Source organism: Rhyacophila brunnea, unplaced genomic scaffold (genome assembly GCF_057557595.1).
Source record: "Rhyacophila brunnea isolate RB1 unplaced genomic scaffold, BYU_Rbru_1.0 scaffold_5, whole genome shotgun sequence".
Taxonomy (NCBI): Eukaryota; Metazoa; Arthropoda; class Insecta; order Trichoptera; family Rhyacophilidae; genus Rhyacophila; species Rhyacophila brunnea.
Window position 1 is genome coordinate 19,444,001 of NW_028233170.1, and position 27,509 is coordinate 19,471,509.

The 27,509-nt window shown below is 32.4% G+C and overlaps 1 protein-coding gene across 8 annotated transcripts in view; it reads left to right on the forward strand.

Moving 5' to 3' along the window:
* The window catches only part of CadN (neural cadherin), an 835,618-nt gene that overhangs the window by 19,917 nt on the left and 788,192 nt on the right, over positions 1-27,509 (forward strand). For all 8 annotated transcript variants that reach the window (XM_085956138.1, XM_085956137.1, XM_085956141.1 and 5 more), the window contains exon 2: positions 5,070-6,491. In XM_085956138.1, the coding sequence (XP_085812264.1) occupies positions 5,120-6,491 (1,372 nt within the window). In that variant the 5' untranslated portion in view covers positions 5,070-5,119. The remainder of the gene's footprint in view (positions 1-5,069; positions 6,492-27,509) is intronic.

Consider the following 27,509-nt stretch of genomic DNA (forward strand, 5'->3'; position numbering starts at 1 on the left):
TTATTTCATGTATACACGTCGGAATATTGTAAACACCGTGTAGTGGAACGTGACTTTTCGCGACACAGTGTCGCTCGATCAAACTTAGCGCGATTCTGCTGTTATGCAAAGCGATATTTCACCCCATTTTGTGCGTGGATGCGGCTGATCTTACATAAATCCCTACATGATTGTGTCACCTAAAAACTATTCACATGTGGGAAGGATGAAATATCGCGATGCAATATGTCACCAGAATCAAATTCACTTTCGTCGAGCGACACCGCGTTGAGATATCGCTCATCTTTCCGGCATGCTGCTTTCATGAAATGAGTTATGTAACAGTATTTTTCAATAATGATAGCTACAAAGCTTGATTTAAGGGGGGTGCTTCTACCTACCAGAGGCACATAGCGGAAAAATACGAAACTTGCAATTTGAGACATTTTTTTGATAATTTACAATTTCAACTGTATTAATAAATAAATATGGACTTAAGTATCTGAAAACATTAAAAGATAAACTTACAATTGTAAAAAAATCTGAATTTGTTACATATTATTTATGTCCACAGTTACGTTATTGTTATATTTTATGGTCATATTTATTATTAAAATTTAGTTTATTAAGTTTTCAATTTTTCCTTGTACAGATTTTTGACTATTTAGGTATGGTCCCAATATTTAAGCTCGATTTGATATAAATAAAACCGATTTCAAGTTGTACACATAAAAATCGATGTTTTTTTTTTTAAATAAATATAAAAAATATTAAATATCAAAAAAATGTCTCAAATTGCAAGCTTCGTATTTTTCCGCTAGGTGCCTCTGGTTGGTAGAAGTTTCCCCCTTAATCAACAGCATTTCAGAATATAGTATTTCAGCAAGACTGAACCATATATTATAAAAGTCAAGCAAGAAAGATTATTTGTAGTAAAAATCTATCTGTGCTCTGATATTTGTTTGCCAGCGATGCACTTAGATAACGCCTGACATTAGTATTACAAGCGTAAATCAAGTTTTTTTTGTTATAGAATGAAGCGTCAATATTTAAAATATTTTAATTAACATCTACGTATTATACTATAACCAAATGTGAAAACTGGCCGCCATTCTTCAATATGCGTGTACATAGTATTATTTTTTTCTATGTGTACCAATTTTATTGTACATAATCCCCAGATCTCTGAATTAATTCTTTCCACCGGCACACCCGTTTGTGCCCTCATTAATTGACCATTCGATATAATTAGCATGTTATTTAAATGTGGTAATTAAATGCTTCACCTCTTCAATTGTGCCGTTAATTTTGTTTCCTTTTGTCCCCTGGTAACTAACAAGAATGTCTTAACTGAGGTAATAAAACGGAGTCTTAATAGCGAACCAGTGCGATAAAATAAGCAAAATTTCACATCCTCCTGTCGAAGTGTTCTCTCAGTTCACTCTCACCAAGCCCGATGAGCTTCCGTTCGATATATTCGAAAGGAATTTGTTGCGTAGGATATAATATGCGCTCATGCTAGAAGAAGAAGAAGAATCGCGTATCCGGCATAATCCAAAGCTCTACAACTTTATCCAAGAAGAATGTATCTCTGTGTTCGTTAAACTTTATACAGTCCGATGGGCATTCTTATTATATGCATAGTACCTACCTATCAAGAATGGACAGTGCTCAACCGTCAATTGTACCATTATCAAGTTTTGTAGTGTTACACGAAAGAGTTCACAAATTACTATTATTATCCACACTAGTATGGACTTTTTCCAATATTTCTCCAATTTACCGATAAAATACGGTACTGTTTATTATATTGGTGATAAACATAATGTACCTACCTACTCAACATAAAAAATATTAGATTAGCATTTTATTTAACTAAATAAAATAAAATAAACATACAATTTAAAAATATTATAAAATTAAGTACGCTCAGACGATAGTGCGATATTTAGTATTCACTTTACGTAATGTTGATAATGTTGTAACAGCCGAAATAGCTACGGAGCGTATAGACACGAGTCTTCAATGGATAGGTTTTAGAAGTTGACATAGACATGCTTTACATTTCGCCACACATGCAGGTCATAAGAGATCTTCAATTTCACCATGTTGTCTCGAGTACGTTCTACTATGCCTCTCTGTCTGTTAAATACGTTCGATGTTCCTTACTCTCCGGGAGGAAATGCTTCCCAAGCATGCAGGCGGGTGAACTAGTCAAAGGTGTGGTGGATGCCATAACAATCTAACTACCAACAAAAACTAATTATAATATATAATTTAATATCATTATTATGATATTACAATCGTCTATTACTGATTATCGGAAAATGGCTGATAACTGGTGAACTGATATGATTTTTTTTATTATCTACCTATTTTAAGCTCTAATTCAAAAAGTTAATCTGGAATTTGGATCTTTCCAATTTATGTTGTAGCCTGAATTTGCTATCAATATTTGAAATATCTTATTATTTACTAAGAAAAATACGTATTGTAGGAGAAGATTTTTGAAGCACACACTTACTTATATTATAAGTATAACATTATGTTGTTATAAACTTTTCACATAAACTGTTTTTGTCACAAAACTCTTCCGCGTAAACACGTTAAATCACCATAAATAATTGTAAGTTAATCTAGAATCATCTTCTTATGACAGATCTCAAATCAGAAATGTTTTATGGCGTCCAGTGGCAAACAATCGAGTGAACGTTTCCAGCGACTTTGAAATCGATATCATATCTCGTATAAGTTATTGAGCGACATTAGAATGAGTAGCATACATTTTTATGATTCGCCATAAAAGTAAATGGGCCAGCTTTGGATTCAAAAAGCTCGCCGTGTACAGATTGGATATAACTACACTGTGCTTCAAACTATTTGCTCCATTGTAGAAGTTCTGTTCGTATAATATTCCGATATTATAAAGGATCAGCTATTGTAATTCAACATAAGAGTGTATAATTTACGTATCTAGTTAACCATTGCATGAACTACTTAACTGATATTGTTTTTAATTTTCTGTCTACAATCCGATACGAATCTCCTTTGCAAACCTTAAAAAATGACTATAAGTTGAATAATTAATTACATACGCCAGATATAAATACATTGCACTTGACACGATCATGGTCTCGACACATTAAGATTAATAACCATATGTGTATTTTAATTCAAATCTCTGGTAAATACTATGAAGAAAAGTGAAATTAACGCAAATGTGCATTGATAATTTATCTATCACCTAGAAGTCGATCACCCGCCCGTACCAGTGCACCTGTCAGTTAATACGTTTTAAAAATATTCTTGAATAATCACAAGCTCAACCCATTAAATCCATGCCCTGAATAATTTATGTTGGTAATAATCTGTTATATTGTCACAATAATCACACAACAGTAAATAAGAGCTTTTGTACACCGTGTATAATAAAAAGCTCTCGCGCCACTCTGCCTCGCTTGCCTGCGGCGGCCGATCCGTCTTTCAAAACCGGGTGGGATAAACAAATAGAAAACTTATCAGGGTGGTGTGGAGCTTTCTCAATCTTTCTTCTTTATAAAGTAAATAAACTTTAAACTCCTTTTCCTATTCGTAGAATTCGCTTGATATTGATGGATTGGCATTGCAATTCATTATTCACTTGTAATTAAAATATCTATACACAGTGTCAATGTATTTCAATGGTTTGCCAGAAATACATTTTGTTTGATTGACATAGCGGATGACAATTTTCAGCGATAACTCTGTAAAAAAATCATTATATAGGTTCATAGATGTGATTAGTATTTGTAAAGCTGTCAACAAAATATTTCCATTTTTTTTATCGGTGTGCATTGCTTCCGCGTATATTCTTTATGGAGATATTTAATGTACTACTGTATAGGAATACATATATACATCAGTAGTCCGTAATATATATTGTCATATACTGGGGTTGATACACTATTGGATGAAGGTCTCCCCTACCTCCGTCCATTGTTCTCAATCATTGGTTCTTCACTGCCAAGTACAGTCACTGAACTTTAAGAGTTCATACATCCAGCAATTTCTAGGGTGACCCTATGGCCGTTTAGTGCCTTTTGGGTACTACTGCAAAACAGTATTATTTGTCCAGCGGTTGTCCACTTGCCAAGCGACATGTCAGACCAATTCTATTTTATCACCTTGGCGACCTCTATCAGATCACGTGCTCTTGTTGGTTTATTATGTGGTATTTTTGCGCTATGCCCAACTAGTACCTTTACATGCCACGTTGCGCTACTCATCATTTTTTGATTATTCTTACATTAAGGATCAATGTTACACACGCGTACGTGAGCACTGTTAGCATAAGTTGGTTGAGCACTTACGGGTATACTTCAGTTGAGGCATCGTCTAAAAAGATCGTGGCTAGACGATGCGCGGATTGTGCAAATGACGCGTGCCGAACGAAATATAATTTATCATAAAAATTCAACATGCGTCCATTTAATGCTATGTTTATTGTTATATTACTAATAATAATAGTATTTTCATTGACATGTTTTCTTTTTCACGTACATACGTAAAGTTTTTTAGTCATCTTTACATGATTTAAGAATATATTCATCCGACGCCATGACAAAACAAACCGACGTGCGCACACCTCGACTATCGGTCTCCGATTGGCGACGAGTGCGAAATTTCGTCGCACCTACTTTTGAAAATTATTTGCCGTTTCACCGAAGTACGCTCTTAACGCTTTAAGACACCATGAGAGGTCATATTTGAAAATACTATTCAGGCTTCATGACAGCTTCTTTTTGTTACCAATCTCGTCATTATAATATATGCCACCGTCAATTGACATTATTATTATTTTTCGACCATGTCCGATCCTAATAGGATCATATGGGCCTCCACAGGGTAGAGGTTTGTATTAACAGATTTTGTTTTTTACGAGAAATGGATGTCAGCCACTTGCTCAACCTATTAGGTCCATACCCTGACTCACACACAAATTAAAAAAACAATATGTGTACATGCCAGACCAAATTCGAACCTAGAGGATCGTTTTTGGTTCTGCAAACCAGTTAAATATAATATATAATAATTTCTATGATGTGTTTTAGTTTCAGATAAAGATGAGACTCTCGCGACGGGCGGCGTAGTGCTGTGTGAGATGTGCCGTGCGATGGAGTCGTCTCCGCTGTGGAGGTTGGCCGCCCTGGCGCTGGTGGCGATGGTGACGCTCGCACCGCATCCGGCCAGCCCGCTCTCCGTCCTGCCGCATGACGTGCACCCTGGATTCAGTGTCAAAAAGTTCGCGACTAACGATTCACTAAACAATCTAAACTTTAGAATACTAGACAAGGAATACTCTAAATTTTTTACTGTACTAGGTGACGGACTGGTCATGACCACCTCTGACCTCACCCCCCTAATAAATCGGCCCGTCAACCTCCTCATATTGGAACAAACGCCCAACAGTACGGCGACGCACATGCTGCCGCTGTTTGTTCTAGACCGCCGGGATATGCTGCGGTTTAAAGCCGACGTCTTACAGGCTCACGGAAGGGTAGTAGAAAACGCTCCCGTTGGAACAAAAGTGGAGAATGTGCCTATATTACTAGCCACGTCTATATTTAATACAGTTCCAATATTTTACAAATTCAATTCTGGAAATGAAGATGGCGCGTTTGCTCTTCAGGACAGTGTAAGTTTAAAAATACAACCAAATATGACGATGGAGTATCCTAACAGAGGGATCTGGCTAGTCACGGGAAAAGCTTTGGATCGAGAACGGAAACATAAATATGTTCTAAAAGTACAAGCAACTGATGAACATGGGATTAAAAAAGCTCTCGCTAAAATAACCATAGAAGTGACCAATGAAAATGATAACGCTCCTGTCTTCGATAGAAAAGTCTATCACTATTCAATCAACGGTACACGAGGTGTGGACAATAATGGTAACGAAACTGTCAGTTGGAAGCGTTTTACGGCAATAGGAAAAGTATCAGCCAGTGATGCCGATGGAGACAAAGTAGCTTACAGCATGGCCACTCCAAGTAATTTATTCGTCATTGTTCCACAAACAGGAGACATAATGCTAACTGGAGATCCAACAGAACCAGAAGTAGAGATCAGAGTAGAAGCTCACGACGTCACAACTCCTTCACTAAAATCAAAGGATTCTGCTAGAGTGATTATTGATTTTATTGCTCCAGAGAAGATCTTGGAAGAACAAATCGACATGGACAATAAAATAGATAATAGTCCTCATCACAGAGAGAAACGCCGAGTCACTCGAGCCGTACGACCAACGAAGAGGATTGAATTTACGGAAGCCGATGGAGAAACGGAAGGAAGGAATGTGTTCCAATTGGAGAAGGAAACCGATAGGGAAACGTTTAAAATTCGCGATGAAAATGTGTGGGTTACAGTTGAGTCAAGTGGTGTGGTGAAAGTTAAAAAGAAGTGGGACTTTGAAGAGCTTGGACCTGAGAAGACCATCGACTTCTGGGTAACGATCACAAATGCTGGCAATGGTGGTAAGTAAACATTATTTAAATAACAACTATTCATGTTAATTTTTATTAATTTATATGTAGGTGGGAATGTAGATTTGTTACAGAAGTTCTTTATATTGATATGAATTTTGTATGGTTGTACAAAATTTGTCCATCGCCTTTTTATTTTTCACTAATTCACTCTAAGTCGGAGGGTCTAAGTCACAAAGAAACACCTACGAATTGGTCATTCCTATACCGGCTCGCCGATCACCGCATTCAAATATCAGCACGACTGTTGCTAGATAGATGAGCGAGTTTGTGTCATGCAACACTGGCCGGCTGGTCTCGGAAATTTTGATTTATGGCTGTAAGGCACAAGATGCGAGTTGTGATGTGCGAGCCGGCTTAGACTTACATAAGCCATTTTCGAAATAGCTTGAAGCATAAAATAGTATAATACTCTTGACAGATTGGAAATTAAAGGTTGAATGATAACAAAATTCGTATATTTTCCATACATTGATTACTTACAATGTATTTTTATTTCAAAAGATTTGAAGTTTCTCCATAAAGCATTTCAGTTTTTCAATACAGCTACCCCAAGACGAAAACAAAAAGCCATTAGAAAAAACAATATGTAGGACTTGTCGGTCGAAAAGCAATTTAAGTATTTCCATGGCATAGCGTGCATATGTTGTGGCCTCATACAAAGTGCCAATAAAGTCTTGGAAACTACCATTGGCTGCTCGAAGTGTGGAAAGAATTTTCTATTTTCATTCCGAAAATACGGCCACGTTTCGCATAACATAACGCGTACCTAGTTAGGAAAATTTATATTATTACTGTTATGTAAATATTCACAATACTTGCGTTTTCCATAGATTGGCCTCTTGATATTGTAATGAATTTATTTCACATGTTAGTAGTTATTCTGTGTGAAAGAAAATTATTATTGAACGTAGCTAGATTACTAAATTGTTGGAAGATGCATTATAATATAAGTAGTATAATATACTATATTATACAAATATTAGTTAGCTAAAAGATATACAATAATAAATAGTAAATCGTTTATCTTATTTTTGATTATTTTTTTACATAAATTATCTGCAATGAAATATATTATGTGTGATAATGAATTTCGTGTTCAGTAGATAGGTACTTATAATAATATATATACATTCGGCTATTATTCAAAGTAACTTCAGTCGATTGTACTAACTACCACTTAGTTGTAATTTTTAATATGATTTTAAACTTATCGACAGTTGTAAATTGTAAGCAGATGGCTATAAATCAATTAAACAAAGTTGAGTACCTAACTATTTTGAATTTTGTTTTCACTTTAATAAGGCCGCAAAATACCTTTTCACAAGTAAAATGAAGTTGTAAGCTTTTCAGGTTTATTAGTAATACCATCTACAACGAGTTTTCGTATGTTTAGATAAAATCGATTGAAGAGTTGGTATTAGAGAGTGTGTTATTATTACAACAATTAGTAAAGTTTTAAAACCATTATTAATTTGCGTCTTTTTGTGTAAAACTCAATTGAAGACTTTTATGAATTGTTCTTTACAATAACTATTTCTTACAAAAATACTTAATTTTGAAGGTGTTATATTATGAAATGTAAGACCGAGTTGGATTCGAATATACATATACCTATATTACTTGTTATATAATTAATGATCTTAACCAATAAACTACGCTATTTGACTTAAATTCAGCAAATACTTTTGATTTTGTGTTTTCGCTGCTTTTTTTTAAATTAAATATTGTGTAAGTATCATTTCTTCAATACAAATTAAGTAAATTGGTTCATAACCCATCGCGCCCTATCGGCGCCAATTTGGCGATGGTGTTACAGGATGCAGGACATGATGAAAATCAAAAAAAAATATTGATATTTTGATTTTTTTTAAAGTTGAAATTACTTAATAATAGATGTAGCTATCTATGTTAATTATATACAGTCCAATATATTTTTTAAGAAATATTTGATTTGTAAAATCTATTTTTATTTAAATTTGTCAAAATAATGATCAGTTCGCTAGGTATGATGTGTTTGAGACAGTAATAAACATAAAATGGCCCTCCATTTTCTAAATATCTTGAAGAATATTATATTTAGCTCCAGTTTTAGTATATTTTCTTTTTATTATTTACTTCTATCATGGACTTTTTATCTATGTAATTTTGTATAAAAAAAGGATAAAAAAACCCAAAAAACTATATTTGATTGGTTTTTTTCATTCCAATTATACACAAAGTTTACTTAAAATGTAAATACTTTGTAATAGAAAAATTCAAAACCCATAAATATTTAAAAGATTAATTTGAATTGAATGAATAATACATGAGTTATATCAATTTTAGTAATCAGTGTGCCTTTTTAAGTGTTCATGAAAAATTAATTCTGTCTGCAATGGGTTAATACTTAAAATTATTATAGTTATTTAATATGTATGATACTTACTTATTAGTAGGTACCTAGTTATTATCTACATCTATGTCATCTTAGGATTCCCCAATAAAAATAATTGTCTAAAACTGTATATTATTCTATTTCGCTCGTATCACCTTAAGAATATCAAAAGATATTATTTACCAATATACTTACCTAGGTGCTAAATAAACAAGCCAGTCAACAACTTTAGCTCTGAAAACTTAAGAAGGCACGTACACACTATAAAATACCTCCCAAATAGATTTCTGTTGTTTTTCTTTTAAATCGCACACCTAATAAATACAATAAAATTGAAGATTTTAGACCATAAACGAACATTTTACTTTTGTCTTTCAATTTTTAACGTATAACTGTGATTATAAAATAACTTTCACAGTTTAAAATTCATGATAAATCTCGCACTTTCATATAAATACTTTATATAGGTACCTACTGTCGTTATAAATATGTATAATTAAATATAGTCGTTTGGTATAAGTACCTACACACGTTGATTGTTATCATCTATACCTATCTATAGATTATAACAAATAGTACAAATGAACTAAATATCATTACATTATAACCATTTCGTAAATATGAACTAAATTTACATATAATTATTTTAGTAGTTTCGTTCTGTAAACAGGTAGAATTTGTTTCCTAGAAGAAAAATTCTTCTATTAACTTGACAGCTGTCGATTGTCATTTTGAGAAGTACCCACAGAACAGATTAATATATTTGTAAATAATTTTGTGTTCCCTGGAAGTACCCAATACGTGATCCTAAATATGCGAATACGCCGACTTTTGGAAACCGCACGAAACTTGGAATTTCTCGAGATTTGAGAATTATTGTCAAATTCAAGAATATTTATTTTCTCGAGAATTTGAGATTAGTTTATTGATTTTTTTCCTACATACCTCTGCATGACGATTTTATTAAACCATTCCCTTTGTTGGTTTTGTCTATTATAATAATTATTCGAATTCTCGAGAATCCCATTGATGATTTCTCAAAAGAATGAGGATTCTCGAAATTTCGTAAAATTATTTTCTTGAGATTCGGGATTGACCTTTTCTGCTTATTTCTCGAGAGGAATTTTCACGATCACAATCTCTACTTGCATGTATATACAAACATGTTATTTTGCATTATAAAATCGATGGCACTAAACCCTTGGATTAATTTAATCCGTTTCAAAAATAATCTAGACAATCTTCTTGGAAATATCGTTTTAAATATTGCTCACCTTAACACATGGCTGCCCCGTACGTAATATGTAGTTTTATTAAATTATTATTACTATTAGTATTGCCTTTTGCCGAAACACATTCATGATTTAGTCATAAATTTTGTAGAATAAAGCATGAACTAGGCGTTAATGATACGAGCGGAGTCGCGAGCGAGGGGATAATCACACATGTATTTGGTTACTAAGAAACCCTCCCCCATCCACAGCGCGGCGTCGTCGGCGTCGGCGACACGCGATTGTTAAACCCCCTTTACGTTACTACAGAAAAGCGCCTGTGTAGTGACCACACTACTCCAACACTACAAGTAAACAATACGTAACAGTATATCATTGATGTATTGTCAAATGCTACATTTGCTCATATGTTTGTCGAACTCGGTTATTACGATCACGGACATAGCGAGATCTCGGATGTAATGAGGAAACATTCGTTGACATTTTAGTTTATGATTTTATCCATACATTTATTCACTTTTATAACGAGCTACTTGTCGGATATACCAAGAAAAAATATTGACAATAAAATAAAAATATTTTTCTTATAACTGTTAATGTGTCGATCGTTTAAAAATATTTTCGACCCTAAGCAATAAAATCCGACCGTAGACAAATACCGCCAGGATCTAGTTAAGTGTCTAAGTACTTAATTGGTGTTTTCGCTGACAACATTGAAAAAGTATCCACGCATATGGTTGAAATTTCATGTAAAAAATCCAAGCATCCATTACAATAAACTACTTTTTTGTAGTTTATGAATGCCATGCTTGTTTCGGGAAGAAATTCTAATTGTGTATTTGTTTTTGAATTGCGACTTTTTGTGTTATGTGACCCCTCATTTAAAAATACCTATTCTCTGATATAACGAGTAATGCTTATAGCGAGCAAATTCAGTCGGACCCATCTTCCTCGTAATAACCAAGTTCGACTGTATACTATGACTATGTAGACTCGCTGTGTCTTCAAAAATTGTCTGGAAGCAACTGGCAAACAGCAGCTGGCCAAAAAAAATAATGTCAGAGTTAATTTTTTTTTTATTTTCTTCTGCTAATTTCTAGATCAAATAAAATTGTTAAAAGGAGAAAGTGATTCATCGAATATGATACATATACCTAGGTATGTGTAGCCGTGCTATGAAAATGTTGTGTTGCCAGGAGAGGACAAAAATAATGAGTATTGGGTCGGCTTCTGTATGAGGTCGAAACTAGGTTAATTTATAAAGTTTGTATTAATATGGCAAAAGCGGAAACATGTGATAATAGAGTAGGTATGTCATTTTCAATAGTTTCTTCTGAATCATAATAACATGCATTAAAGTTTGATGCGTAAACGATACTCGCATTCAATATTGCTAATATTTAAAAACATTCCGGAGGCTTTGTAATTTTTTGGTCTCGGTCTAGCAAATCTCGCTTGAAATTCTTGATCTTCGCCAACTGGTTTCACATTATTTATATAGTATGTAGATTGTAGACTAGATGTACCTATGTACATACTATCTACTCAAATTGGCAATAATTTGACACTTCATCTAGATAAGTACCTACCAGTTGCATGCGGTACCTTTTTTTCGTTGGGATGCTATTTAAAAAAAATACATATTACCTACTATTTGCTACATATTAAGTACTTTAGGTTTTGTAAGTAATCGGACCATGGTGAGTAGTCAATAAAGTAATATGGAGTGGTAGCTTTGCGATATTCCGATACTCTAAACATATTTGCATTGGTAATGTTATATAATATCAATAAAAACAAACAATCAAGAAAGTCACAATGTATATACAAATTATAGAACCATTTGAAGTAATATAGTTTAGTAAAATTTACCATTATACTTGTGCAATAAATGTGTAATATTATTATTAGTTGTTTATCGAATATTTATGAAGATGCTCCGTATCTCCAGCATCCATGAACTGCACGTCACTGGCCACTACCTATTATTAAGCATATCAAACTTCATCGATAAAACAATATATTTTGGAACAATTGAATCTTTATAATCATTCAATAATATTGTAATAGTATTATATTTATACTATTGACCGAAGATGCTTAATGGAATTTTATTTTATTTTTTAATTTAAATCCATTAGAATATTTTATATGTTGATTTTTTTAATCGTGATGAGACATTACATTATGTTAGTGTTAAATAAGGTTCTCGCAAAAAATAAATTGGGCTTATTCGTGAAAGAAAATATGGTCACTTTGAGTGGAAGCCGCTGGCGCTGCCGGCTACGTACCTCGTTCTGCAGGGAACTTTGGCGGGGTACGGACGGGCGTGGCGGAAAATCAATAGCTACAGCCGGTTAGGACGGCTGAGACGGGGCTGGCGAGGGTGGGCGGGGGTTGCGCGGGTCAAATAAGAAAACTTGGAGGAAAACCCGAAAGGAAAGTTTCCCTAGCTCCCGTACCGGTCTGGAAGGAATTATGTATTTGTGTGTGCAGGGGAAATTTTCCTCCCAATCCTCTACCTACTACACCTTTGCCAAACTGCGGAATATTGTGTGAGGTATTTTTTTTTTAATATTGCAATAATGTTTCTACGCTCCTGAAATGTGTCAAAATTATCTTGATAAACTCTAATATGTACCCGGTATTTTCTCATTTTTTTTTTTTAAATAATCAGAATATAATACTTAGCTGGAAAACGTTTCGTACATATTTTCACAACACAATGTAGGTAGGCTGTCAAATACATCATTAAAATGAAAAATATATCGCATTTCTTATACTAAACTTATTTTTTTATAATATTTAACAGAGGGTATAGCTTTGCAAATACGGCCTATAAATAGTCGCAGGTGACAGTGAGCGAGAGAGAGAAAGAGGGAGGGAAGTATTGTCGGTGATTTATCTTCTCGAAAGCGGTCCAAAACCCTACCTTCACAATAAAAAAATCGGTGACCTTTGAGTAAAAAAATGTAAGCATACTTATCGACTTACTTCTTATATTATTACCTATCTGTATGTTAAAGCATCTTAGATAATATTATATTAAACTCATAAGAATAATCAGTAGTAGTTTTAAAATATAATTTTGTTAATTAATATTTAAATTTATATAAGAAATTTAATATAGTTTGATATTTTTTTGTTCAATATTGCAAGTCGTGTGTATGTGGCATTCTGGTCGTATACAAGGCTCAGGATAAACTTTGGCGGATTCAATCAGAGAGGGGATTAGACATTCTGTTCTATTATTTGAGGATGGTCTCTTTTCTGCGCTCTTATTGAGTGTGGATCGGCCAGACAACGGGGCGATGCCGCAAGTACCAACATACTTTCATCGAAAATCTCCAAAACGTTTGCAGGGACACTGTTTCCATTTGTTTTCTATCTAAAAAAAATCTTACACAAGTAAAATTTATATTTTTTTCAATATTTAGACAATATTAAAATAACACCACATTGTATTTAAAGGCTCTTGACTCGTGACGCACAACCTTTTTATCAAAATGGCAAAATTATCAACTTTCTAGTTATTTGCGGTCTGTAAGGGTACAAATAATGTCATATATTGTTATAATATTATATTCTCTCCCTAGACTAGATATATTATTATTTCAAATTAAATAAATGCATACAAGATATTCTGATCATTCCTTATTTCTTTTTTAAATTCACATTACATATTGACACACATTCATCGTTATATATACACCGCGCACCGTGTTATAGCGATGGTAATAACATTATAATATACTTCAGCATTTTATATCAATGATATCCAGGGAACACAAAAATAATGGGAAGTACGTTAGCTTTAGGATGTGGTTATAAAAAGGTACAATTGTCGAGTGTGGAGAAATATGAGATAAAATAAGCACGTGTTAAAGAATATGTTATTTTCAATATTCATGTCACATAAACGCAACGCACATTCATATTTGGTAATGTTTAAGGACATTCAGTGAATTAGTATTTCTTGCGTTTAATGGCTTGCACGTCATTGCAAAACTGCCGTCAAAGTTTCGCTATAGCGACTGACTGTCGCACTTCTATCTTATTAAATAATGTAATTGTATATATTGCAGCATACTAGCGTTACTATCATTTGAAAGTAATAATTATTAATGAATAAAATTATTTTACGATATGTAACTGAAAACCTAGTCTAGGTAATTATTGTAATATACAAGTATTTTGTGGATACTTAATTAAATTCGGTTTTATTCGGTTATGACATGGCAGGTTGTAGATGTAGGTACACCAAGGTAATAATTCCGACAGGTAAAATCCCGAAAATGTACGGAGGCTTCTGGTTGGCTCCGTAGATAGATTTTACATAATATGTACCTACTGTTCACGTTTCCTTTTATTGTTTTAAGCTATGTTAACTTTTCCTCAACTTAACTTAACCGATATTACAAGATTTTGACATGTCGTGATTTTGATTGTCACCACCGTTTCAAATGTATGTACCTATTATAATATTATTAATCACACGCAATATTGTACTAATATCTTTATCACAGTTTCGTCTATATTTTATCATTATTGAATGACTTATATAATTTAGATTATTAATTAATTTTAACTCACGAATAAAATAATAAATGTCTGATTTTAAGAAAGTGAGTGAATGAAATTGTACGAAATCAATCTAAACTTTGCTCTGCTCAAAACAGAAGGCAGGTGCGTTTAGAAAATAATGTTGAAATTTTAAAATATTAAGGTAAACTTTTTTATAAACCCGCCACGAAAAACCTACAGAGAAAATTACTTAAATTATAAGTTAGTAATATCATGATGTAATACAATATTATATTATTTACCTTGTATTACTCTTTCACTTACAGTAAGGATTGTTAATATTCTACAAATGTCATGTTTACTTTTTAAATGTCAGGCGAGAAATAAAGTTGGTGATTGTACCTGTTGTTCAGAAAATTTGCAAGAATTTTTTATTTTATTTTAAAAATATTATTTAACATACAATTTATTTCGTGACACGTGAGTAACACACAGATTTATTTTAGAAATAGAATTTCGTTAATGCTATCGAACTTCATTTTATCATGTTGAATAATAGGTACCTAGTATTGGCAGTAAATAAAAGTTATTTGGTTCTTGTTACGTTGCACACAGTGATGCTTTGGTCAACTGTAATAGATTGTTAAAAAGTTGTCATACTGAAAAATAAGTAAGTATAAATAAAGTTGTATTATTTAAATTGACAGATAATTCATTTATATCGCAATAATCATTAAGTAAATTTGTATTAATTTATAATAATTCGAACATGTCAACTAAATACTTACATATTATTTTTTAATAAAACTTTATTTTTAGAGTGTACCATTCTTAATTAAAACACATAATTTGTCGTAGTAAAGTAAAAACATATTGTGCCGTTCTAATACCTACATACTCATGGTGTTACATAAATACATATTATTTTACAATAAGCCTTTTTAATAAATAATAAAAATGACTACTTAATAAGGGACTGAATTCATAATCATCATATTTTTGTTGTTCCGGCCAAAAGTCACTATTTATAGAAGTTTTGAGTTAATAATACTTTTTAAACGAACAAGATCAGTACCTTATTGAAATAAAATACTTAACTTGCCTATTAGAGAGTAAAAACGTCAAAATATCAATTTTTCATACAACTTTAAACGTTAAAACACAATGTTTTTCCGTCACCATTGCAAATAAAATAATTACTGAAAAATCCACCGTTCGAATGAGCCCGTATTTTACGGTCTCTCAGTAATGATAAACTGAGACACTGATTAACCGAAAATTTTTCATTATATCGCTATTTTACCATAAAAGATAAATAATTACTATTTTCGCTTCTAAACAGATATAACTGTGGACTTTCAAAGAGTTGACGTTATAATATTGTTTTTATGTGGAATGGTTGTAAGCCCCCCTTGCTCTGGATTAAACAAACATGTAACCACGGCTTCAGTGATGAGCGCTCCACCAACTACTCCACCGAGTATATTATATTTTATTTTACCTTAATATAGTTTAAATGTACTTATACTGAGCTAGTGAGGCGTAATAAAATGCATGGTAAATCACAATAAAATAACTTAACAGTAAGTGGCGTCTGCGTCGTTATGAAATCACGAAAATAATAAAACACCTAAGAGCTTCCTTCCTTTCAGCGAACGCTATACGGGCTGTTTTCCTACAGAAACTCGTAAAAACAGCCATATTCCTGGCATATTTATTCTATTACTTCTTGTTTAAATATCGAACATTTTTTTTATCATACAAATCCATGACTCTTCGTAAAAAAAATGCTGAATTTTCTTCTCTGGGAAAGTTTCCGCGCGTTTTTGTTGGGAAAATAATATATTGCGTAAAACGACAATAACAAATGAAAAATGAGACAGTGGCGTAACAGGAAATCAGAATGAGATAACTTTGAATTGTTATATGTTATAGTAATCGGAGAGTATCATCTTTCATTGTATCACAATATGATGAGAGTATAAGAATGTTTTTATCGGTATTATTTTGTTCATAATATTTTTCCATTTAAGGATAAAATGAATTAATGTAATCAATTAGTAAACTATTTTTACTTGACAATACACAATGCATCTGTTATGGTCGTTATGGATAACATGGTTCGGGTTCAATATCAATGGCCTCATATTTATTATGAAGTGATAAGACTGATAGTGCAGGATCCCATAGACTTGTCGTATACATAATATGCGGAACGCATTCTGACAATTGGAATAGGTTCTAGGGGTCACCAAGATATATAATGTCGATGTTGCCAGGCGATATTAGTGGTCAATTTTTTTTTATTGAGGTTTTAATTTTTTTTTCTTAGAACCCACCAAAAATTGTTCTGAGTTCTTCAATAAAACCAAGACCGAATCAGGGATTGATTGAAAATGCAATAATTGTACCATGCCATTGGCATGGTCGTAGAACGTTTCGTCCCATTTGAAAAAATAAAAATAGCGGGTACCTACTGCAATGTGTTCAAAATTATCGATTCTTAGGATCCTCCTTGGCTTAAATTATTTTATTTAGTAGCATTTGTGTATAGAATCACCCAGATTGCTTTCTTTACCATATTATATGCATATGACATTGTTTTAATATTATGGTTAATACAGAAACAGTGTAGGTTGCACATATAGGTTGGTGAATAAATGAAATAACGATAACGACTAACCACACTAAGTAGACATTTATTAAAAAAAAGAAACAAGTCAAGTGTTCAAACTGCTTTAAGTATCATGATCACAGTTTTTACAAACACTACGTATACATTTGCACAATGATATACATGTCAAAGCCGATTTCTTATAACTACATGATAGTGTACGGCAGTTAGAATTACAAATGGTGGATCAGGTGTGCTTTTCCATAAATAAACTTGTGCGGAAGCCTTTAAACAGTGTAAATACAATGAATCATATGTGCATATCACTCTTGACAAATTTAAACTAAATCCAATATTTTGGGAAATAAATTTATATCGAAGTTCATCCGCTGATGTTTTTTGTTTACATAATAAGTAAGTGCAAACTTTTTCCAGGTCTTGAAACTGCTGTGGTCTCCAACAAACCATTTCCTAAAGCTGAAAGTGCATCCTGAACAAAACTCTTTGACGAGATGGTTAAAGCTTGTTTTTTGTACCTATGCAACTAGTGGTGGAGCAGCCGGTTAAAGAATGTAATACTGGCAAAATATTACAAATATTTTCACCAAGAGATTCAGCTGCCAAATGGCATCCTTAATCACGGGATTTCTTTTGAGATCCCTCAAACCATAATCCACGGCAACCAATCGTTGCAAGTTTAATCCAGAAATAAATGCCTAAGATTAAAAGATCTGTATCGGGAGTGTGTTAATCTCCAAATTTTGCATTTTTACAGCATGAAATATATAACAAAACATTCTAGAATCTAATGATTTTGATTTTAAATCAATGGCGTCATTAAAAATTGATCACTACAATTTAAACCATTGTGTGGGGTCGTCAAATCCACCACAAATCTACAGCTCACTTTCTTCGTTGATTTTTGCAAATGTGGGAGCATTTTTGCAAATAAATTTAACAAGCTGTAATTTATTTTGAGGACTCACAAAATAATCTTTGCAATTAATCCACCACATCTAAGGGACAATCTTCAAGGATCTTTCTTTATCTTTAACGCTGTTTAAAGGCTTCAGCACAAGTTTATTTATGGAAAAGCTCATCTGATACACTATTGAGCCTACTGATTTCCTACAACTTGGCTTTGAGTTACGAGAAAATAATTTGTATCCAAGAAAAATGACGAATGAACCTCTACCAAATTATTTAGTTAAGCCATTATAAGAAATCGGCTTTGACATGTATATCATTGTGAAATGTAAGTAGTGTTTGTAAAAACTGTGATCATGATACTTAAAGCAGTTTGAACACTTGACTTGTTTCTTTTTTTTAATAAATGTGTACGTAGTGTGGTAAGTGGTTATCGTTATTTCATTTTGTCCTACCTATATGTGCAACCTACAGAGTTTCTGTATTAACCATAATACTAAAACTAATGTCATATGCATATAATATGATAAAAAAAGCAATATTGGTGATTCTATACAAAAATACTACTAAATAAAATAATTTAAGCCAAGGAGGATCCTAAGAATCGATAATTTTGAACACATTGCAGTACCCGCTATTTTTATTTTTTCAAATGGGACGAACCGTTCTACGACCGTGCCGATGGCATGGTACAATTATTGCATTTTCAATCAATCCCTGATTCGGTCTTGGTTTTATTGAAGAACTCGGAACAATTTTTGGTGGGTTATAAGAAAAAAAATTAAAACCTCAATAAAAAAAAATGACCACTAATATCGCCTGGCAACATCGACATTATATATCTTGGTGACCCCTAGAACCTATTCCAATTGTCAGAATGCGTTCCGCATATTATGTATACGAAAAGTCTACGGGATCCTGCACAAGAGAGGATTGACCGGCCAAATGCGGCGATTTTATGCGTATCAATAGACCCATAGTAGAACCTCATTTATCCGGAATAATTGGGATGAAAGTATTCCAGATAACGATGTGTTAAAAATTCAGGAATAACCATTTTTCATTGCATTTTTTTTAATTTCATATAAAAATGCACAACCTATCTTATACCTATCTACCGTTTTTGTTCTCAGATCGGTTATATATTGGCCGAAAACCAATGGACGTAGGATCAAGTCCTGTATTTTTTTTCAAAGTAATATTTTAACATGTACCTATGCCTTTGATATGTTTCCGAATTATGTATGAATTTATTCACCGTACTACTGTCTCTGTTTACTGTTAAAAAGTGTTAAGTAATAAAATCATATTCAAGTTTTTGTATTAATTTTATATTGAAACTGTCTCCTCCACTTTCAGCCGAATTCTCTGATTTTTGGTCAATGAGTGTCGATATGATAAATTCCAGATTCCGAGACCGTAGCGATCTACGTAGATTTGATTGTGCTGATGGGAAAGCATTTTATTATAGTAAAATAATGTAAACTTGGGTCCAAATATTTTATAACTAAACCCACTTACATAAATAAATTGAGTTTGAATAGTTTTAAACTTATTATTAACTTATACATTGTTGAACAAAAATCTCTCTATCTGTCTCCATTCAGTATGTTCTTTAACCGTGCAGCCCATATCCAATTTGCTATCAAAAATGGATTAATATTTATATTTTATAGACATGAATTGAATCATTACAGGCATGTTTTCTAGTACGTACCTACCATACAAGATTAATTTTTGAAATTCAACTTTTTACAACCCTTTCGTTCAAAAACAGAAAAAAACTGTTGATTTGTGGTTATCGTCAATATTTTCAGATTTGATCGTTTGACAAATGGTTTTATTGATACCATCAAAAAACGTGATAAAGGTCATTGTACCCACTCACCCCCAGCGACGAACGTTACCTAACACAAAAAAAATAGGCGGCCGAAAACTTGTTTTCACACAATAATTTCGGTCAAAGTTTAAAGCATTTATTTAAATTACGTTTATTACAGGTTATTATTAAAATTAAAATACATCATACTGTAAATAGTATTATTTTAAATTTTAATCATAAATTTTATTTAACAATTTATTATTTAAATTTTAATTTAAAAGTAGTTAAGTATACGTGTAATCAGAATCCTTATGTGAAACAATCTGTGTGAAATAACAGCAGTCACATGAACGCTTTTCGTACTTCCACGCTGTTCCCTATTACCCGCACTTGGGTGTTTTGTGACGGGAAGCTGGCTAGACAGGGACCGAACGAGTGCGAAATGCATGGGATAGGACGAGATGGAGCGGTTTTCTGGAGAGGCATCTCGCGAAGGGCTGAACTAGCGTAGGGGGACATTTTGGTTGCCATGGGAGGGCGGGCGACTGCGTGGTATACAAATAAAAGCGAGGGACTTGAAATTAAGCTGTTAGGATTCGCTGCTTGTCATTGTACCATTCGTAACTGCTTAACAAGAACAAACTAAACGGCTTATAAATGGTAGCTAAATCAAACACTTCCAAAAATATGTCGCTATGTACCAACTACAATGTTTTACTGGCTTAGACAACATTCAAATTCACTCATTTATTATTTTCGTGTCTTACAAGTTAAGAACGATTACAACATTTTACATAAGAAAATATGACAAAAATTATTTTGTTTAAAATAAAATAAGACAGTAATACTCCTCTCTTAACATATTCGATACTTTATGATAAGTTATGGTATGATATAATTTTAGGCTGTATATAAGTCACGAAGTGATCCTGTGATGTAAAAGTACGAATGTAAAAATACACACTTATAATCTTTAAGTATAATATTAATGATTATATGATTTCTTAAATATGTAATTAAGAATTGTGGTTTTCTATTATTATTTTCGTGCTGAGCTAAATATTCATTGGGATTATTTATTTTCCCAAGTGCAAGAATAGAGATTTAAAGTCATATTTCAGTTAGTATTTATGTGTTTAAATTACTATCCGACGCGTTAAAATGTATATCGCCGAATCAACCAGCGGACCGAGACTTTTCTTACAAATGCGATATATAGGTTCTTATATATCCAGTGTCCTCTCTTTATTTACAGCACTGCAAGTCATCTCAAAGGAATCTATTTTTCTTAATATAATGTATTATTCGTATAAGTACCTCAATTTTTTCCCAATTGGCAAGCCAATAAAACATTATTAATATTACATATTATTGTAATAATTAATAATCAATGATATGCTGCAACTGTTACTTTTTTGCAAACTTTTGCGGATTCTCGCTGAACTCGGGTTGGGAGTCACTGACATAAATATCAATTCAATATATTATTTATACATTTATAAGGATCCAAAAATACACTGTACAATCCACTGCATTAGCAACTAGGGATTGCGTGGTTAGTACATTATCAATCCGTTGATTAAACAAAATATCCTGAGAAATATTTTTCTGAAATTTCTATATACTTTTATTTATTTAAAAAAAAACTTAAAACATGTCTGTTTTGTTTACAATTATTACATTTCGAAAAAAGAGATCGTAGGATTGGAATCCAGGGATTGTAAACCGTACTAGCATCCCAATATCACCGTAAAGTCTCTAATATAAGATTTCAGTTAGGGTACAGACAGGAAGATATCCACCGGAAGGAAACGAACGGCCTCGGTTCGTAGACCAGTATAGACTATTTCTCTTAAAGATTCCGGCCATGCACATGCCAATATCTCTAATCCATGTAAAATTGTATATTAATATTTAAAATGATGTAACTCAACGAATATATAACAAAAATGATTTAAAATGCATAAAACTATTGTATTATATTCTTTCCAGTGAATGAACGCTGGCTATGATATTTTCACTTAATGATTCTGTCTACCAATTCGGTGAAGATTAGATTAGGAATCGAATTGGAAGAGATAGAAGAGGTAGAAAGAGCTGGTGGTAGATGGCAATACCTACCCACACAGTGATTGTACTGATACTATTGATAGCCATTACTAAATCCGTTAAAAAAGTACAATAATTTTCGATACAATGGAATTACCAAGTAAAACGCACTGTATCTTCATATGATAGTAGGGATAGGCCTCGCATAGCAATGGTGTAGGTATAATATCGACTACCTCATGGAATAACACACTAACTCTAAATTATCAACTTTTCAGGAGAGCAAAAAAACCATTCAAAAAAATGTGTAGCAAAAGCCGTTTATTATGTGCAAACATTATTTAAATTATAATTTATATCTTTAAATAGAGTATCATTTAAGCATACAATCAACTTTTGCAAGACAATAATTTGGGAAATAATACCCTAAATGTGTTTTTCCACGTTAAGTTTGACAACTAAAATATTACATCTAGATTTGGTGTGATTTTTCCCGTTTATATATTTTTAGAGGGTGTATATATCTATACTTGGTGTGTTTTTCCACGTAATTATTTTTTTTTTCATAAAAAAAGTACCACGTAACTTGAGATGGTGTTTTTTTTCATGCTAATTCTGAAAGATAATCTTAAATATCTCGACTTAGAGAGATTTTTGTTTTGACTTTTACGGGGAATGACATACTATGTGCTCTTAGTGTTTTCTCTCTCGATGATATTTGATTAAACCAAAAATATGTTTAGATATTCTGATGGAATATGAAGAGATTTTTTAATTAAACAATATTTTATCGCAATAAACTGTATTTTAACCATTCAGTCAGTTTTAGGAAATTGTTTTACAGAACATAATATTATGGTAAAATAATTGCAAAGTTACCTAATGAATATTCCACTCAACATAATAATGATTGGTACTCGTAGTATAAATTAAGAAATGATAGGATAGTTTGTTACCTATATATTTTACGTAAATTACGTTGCAGCATTATAAACTTTATGTAAATTAAACTTTTTTTAAATTAAGTATAGGAAAACTATCATATAATATACAACTGTATTCTTAAAATTAGATTTAAAATATGTAAAAATAGTACTTATAAGACTTCTATACTTCTATGCAGCTACTTATTTCTATCGCACCTCACTTAACTGTTTGTAGATGCCAAAGGTTACAATTAATAGCCATGCTATCATGAACAGTGAGATTATAGATGGCATATTATTTTCTCTTATAATGAAAGACTCATACTTCACTTTGTGACACAGTTAAAACTTTTGTAAATCAAAACATGCTGTAACAGTTGTAATGTGATTTTCTTTTGCACGGTTTATATCACCCTGTTTCATCTCTCTCGAACGTTCTGTAAATAATAAATGTTGCTGATAGTCACTTTATTTTTTATTAAATATTTAATTTACTCAATTATTGTTTCCGTTCCTGTTCAGACGAAGAAACACGAGAAAAATATGCCTTTATATTGGCGTTCAGTAGCAATTGGAAATTGATATTATTTTGATCCAAATCATATGCTATATTGGGGAAACATTTTCACCATATTCAAATTCTCGTCTTAATATTCTTTTTGGCTATTTTTTCTAACATATTGGGATTCTTTTCTTATGAAATATATTATTAACATGTTCAATTATACTATTTTTTTTTGCTTCCTTGAGTGCATGAGAACAGTTGTTGTACCTGCCTTGACTATACAATAGCAATTCTGACTCTTCCTTTTTTTAAAAGCACTCACCACCCACATATTTGAAATTGAAAGTGTTTGTAAAAACATAGTTTTACATACTTTTATTATTTCGTTATTGCATGACAAACCATAAATAAGTGCTTTTAAACGTCTTAAAGAAGCTGGTAGTTTTTGGGTTTTCTTTTGCACTGACTTGTCATATCGTAAGATGTAATCCCATTGTTTCTCATGATTGCCAATAATACAAAATGAATCAAAACTAACTTGACGTTCGGATTCACTCATTTTTTGGGCACATATTTGAATTGGCAAGAATTTTTACATAGTGCTTCCATGGTATTCAAATATTCTTATATTCATTCACATATTCTTCACCTGAATTGAATGCTTTTTTGGCTTTCTTCTTTTTACACAAGTCTTAAATTACAGCTCTCTTCTTTTTCTCGATTCAAGTGTGTCAATTTATAGTGAAAATACTTTGTACAGATGCACTAAGTAGGTACAACGTCATGTCTGATGACGTGATGTCTACAAGTGCATTTATGTTTCAAGGTGGCAAAGTACCTACTGACAGAAGTATACTGTTATTTATTATGCTCTAAAATATAGCGATATATTTCATTCTGTGTAAGATCTGCTGGAGATTTCGTAATTTCTTCGATCAAATCATCAATCATTCCCAAATCTCCTCCAAATTTTTGCGTCATAATGGCACACTAGAAGAACAACTAAAACCCGACAATCCAGGATCACTAGGACTATTCGGAGTCTTCAGATGGGGATAAAATCAACCTGGACTATCCAATTTTCACCCAAACATGCAATAAACCTTTTAGACTTTTTTTACTACCATATTTATCATAAAAGTATAGTAAAAAGGTCAACACATGTGCAAAAATAGGCAAGTTTTACCTTATTTACTTATCACAAGTCGTCATGGAATCAATACAAGAAGAATAATTATTGTAGGTTGTAAATTGGAAACTAATGGTGCAAATATGCATTTATACGATGCTTACTAATGATAGGAAGACGTTATAGTTTATATTACGAAACACAGAATATTATAAACGTTGAAAATCTTGTAGGAGCCAATAGTACAGACAGAATATTTAAGGTTGAATCATTTATAATTATAACCTAAAAATGTGTTGTCTGAAATAGGAGATTTATTTTTTTATTGTTTCCATCCTTTATTTTTTTAGTCTCTTGAGCTTATTGTAATATTCGCCGAGATCTAGTTGGCGACATATTAATTAAATGGAATAGTTCATAACTTAAATCCATTAGAATTTAAATTCGAATTCCAATAGTACCTACCATAGGCCGATAGTATTAATAATAATATTAAAATTAGTCATTTGTACACAATAACAAAAATAATACAATTTTACTGTCACAAAAGCAATTTGTGATAATGAAAGTAGGTGCGATTCATTACAAAGGATAATGATTTTTCAATACAGTGTTGTTATATGTTGATAAAGGCGAGATTTAAAGGTGAAAGTTGAATTAGTGTCATATTCCACGGTGAAATCATAGTTAAATGATACACTAAAATGATTTGTGTAGGGAGCATGTATATTTTTTCCGAGTAATAACACACCAACTACAAGTGGATTATTATTCCATGTAATTTAAGATTTTACAAAAAATGTTATATAATCATAACTCTACTTACGAGTATTATTTTAAACAGTATTTTGGGTGTTTTTCGAGAAAAAAATCCAAAAAAAAAATTGGCTGGTGTGGTATTTTTTTCTATGCAAAAATAGCTCAAAAAACATAAAACACACTATTTCGAATTGGTGTGTTATTACATGAGGCAGTCGATATGTATAGTATAGATAGGGTTTTCGTTGTTTGGAAATATTTTTCCGGCAGCCATGTTTCCCATCTGAGCAATGACATTAATATGGACGAAGCATCTAGAAAATAAAATGACACTCACTTTGTGTCGGGTCTGCCGGATGGCGAAATTCATATTTTAATATCGGTATCCTACGCTCAAATGAACACTCTGCTTGCAAGCGGTCTGGCGACACCGCTGGGTCTGCCCATACAAAATTTCTGACTGTCAGGTTTCGACTCCACCGTTATTATTGTGTTACAAAATGCCAATGTGCCTAGTTAAAAATTGTAAAAAAATCTACTAAACACTCCAAGAAAGATGGGACATCACTTTGCATGTGTTAGTATTATTTATTATTTATAAAATGCCATTTTAAGATATTGATGAATGTTTATTCAATGCAATTGAATGACAGGAACCATTGGACAGTCAGTCGCCTGTGATTCGCTGAGCTCACTGGCGTCTAATCTCCGAGAAGTCGTAAGTAACCGAGAATCTGTTTCTAACGCAATGAGTCATGACACTAATACGCCATTACAATAAAGGTTATATTACTATAAATTCTCGAAGCTTGTATCTCATAATGGAAACGGATACGTCAATGGTCACGTGACATCTACCTATACATCTGTGAATGACTTTCATGCACAATTTCTCGTGCGCACCGGGTATGAAGTGAGTCGTCCATTTAATATGTCATTGCATCTGAGGCTTCTATCTTCTCGTTGTGACGGTTTTCTTTTTGGTTTTTTTTTTAATAAAGACCAATAAGAAGCGTTTTCTTTTTCCGAGTCAATGGCAGCCTCTGTTTTTATCGTTCTTCGTATAATCTACTCTCGCTTTTTTCTTTTCATTCATTTATGTCGTATTATTTTTTTGTCCACATTAATAATTGAAGTGAGCCAAAATGGAAAATAAGTAGAAATAACAAAATTGTTATATTATACGAATGCTTAATCTAAATTAATTGTATGCAGTACTTCATCATTATAAATTGAAAACATTCCATCAATATTTTTCAAAGCTCACAAGAAAAGCTTTAACAAGCTTAATTGCAATCAATCAAACTCTTATTGCAATTGAAATACATCCATTTGAAGTAAGTATGTAAGGTATTTTCATTTATAAAATATATATCTACTACAAATGCTTCTGTAACAATATTTCAGTTGTTTTTATATCCTAAAATAAAGTAGGTAGAGGTATCGCTTTACAGTCATTAGAACACATTTTACTTACTTAATGAGATTTTTAGACCTTTGAACTTTCCATCTGTAAATTTTGCTCTCCCCTTTGATCATAGGCTCTCTTGACTCATGTTAATTTAACTGTTGGTATTTTTTGTATCTGCTTTATAAATTCAAACAACAGCTGTTTGAATGTAGCTTAGCGTAGAAATGTATTACTCAATTAATTATTACTACAATGTGGAACAATTCAATAAAATAAATGGACATGCTACTATGGTACAATAGTTGAACATCCGCTATTGTCCCATCCGCCAGAAAATAAAATTGCTCGTGTATTTATCTGCATTATACAGTGTCTTTAAATTAATATAGGTATCTAGAAAACATGGAAGTAAAAACTCTACATGACTCCTTAATAAGTTAAGTTATTGTTACTAATTTATGATATGATAATCCTAATATTTACATTATACCTACCTATATTTTAATTTGAACTTACATTTTCAACTAAAAGAATGATAAATCCCAACAGTAATTGGAGAAGTCTTCACAATGTCGGTACTGCAATTGTCGATATCAAAAGTAACTATTTACGATGCATGTCATTACTTTTTTATGCGTAGCTTTCCGATGGCAGATCGAAGCTCACCACAAGGTGGACGTAACTAGTGCACGGCAGGACGTTGCGGTAAGCACCGCTTCACTGGACACCAATAA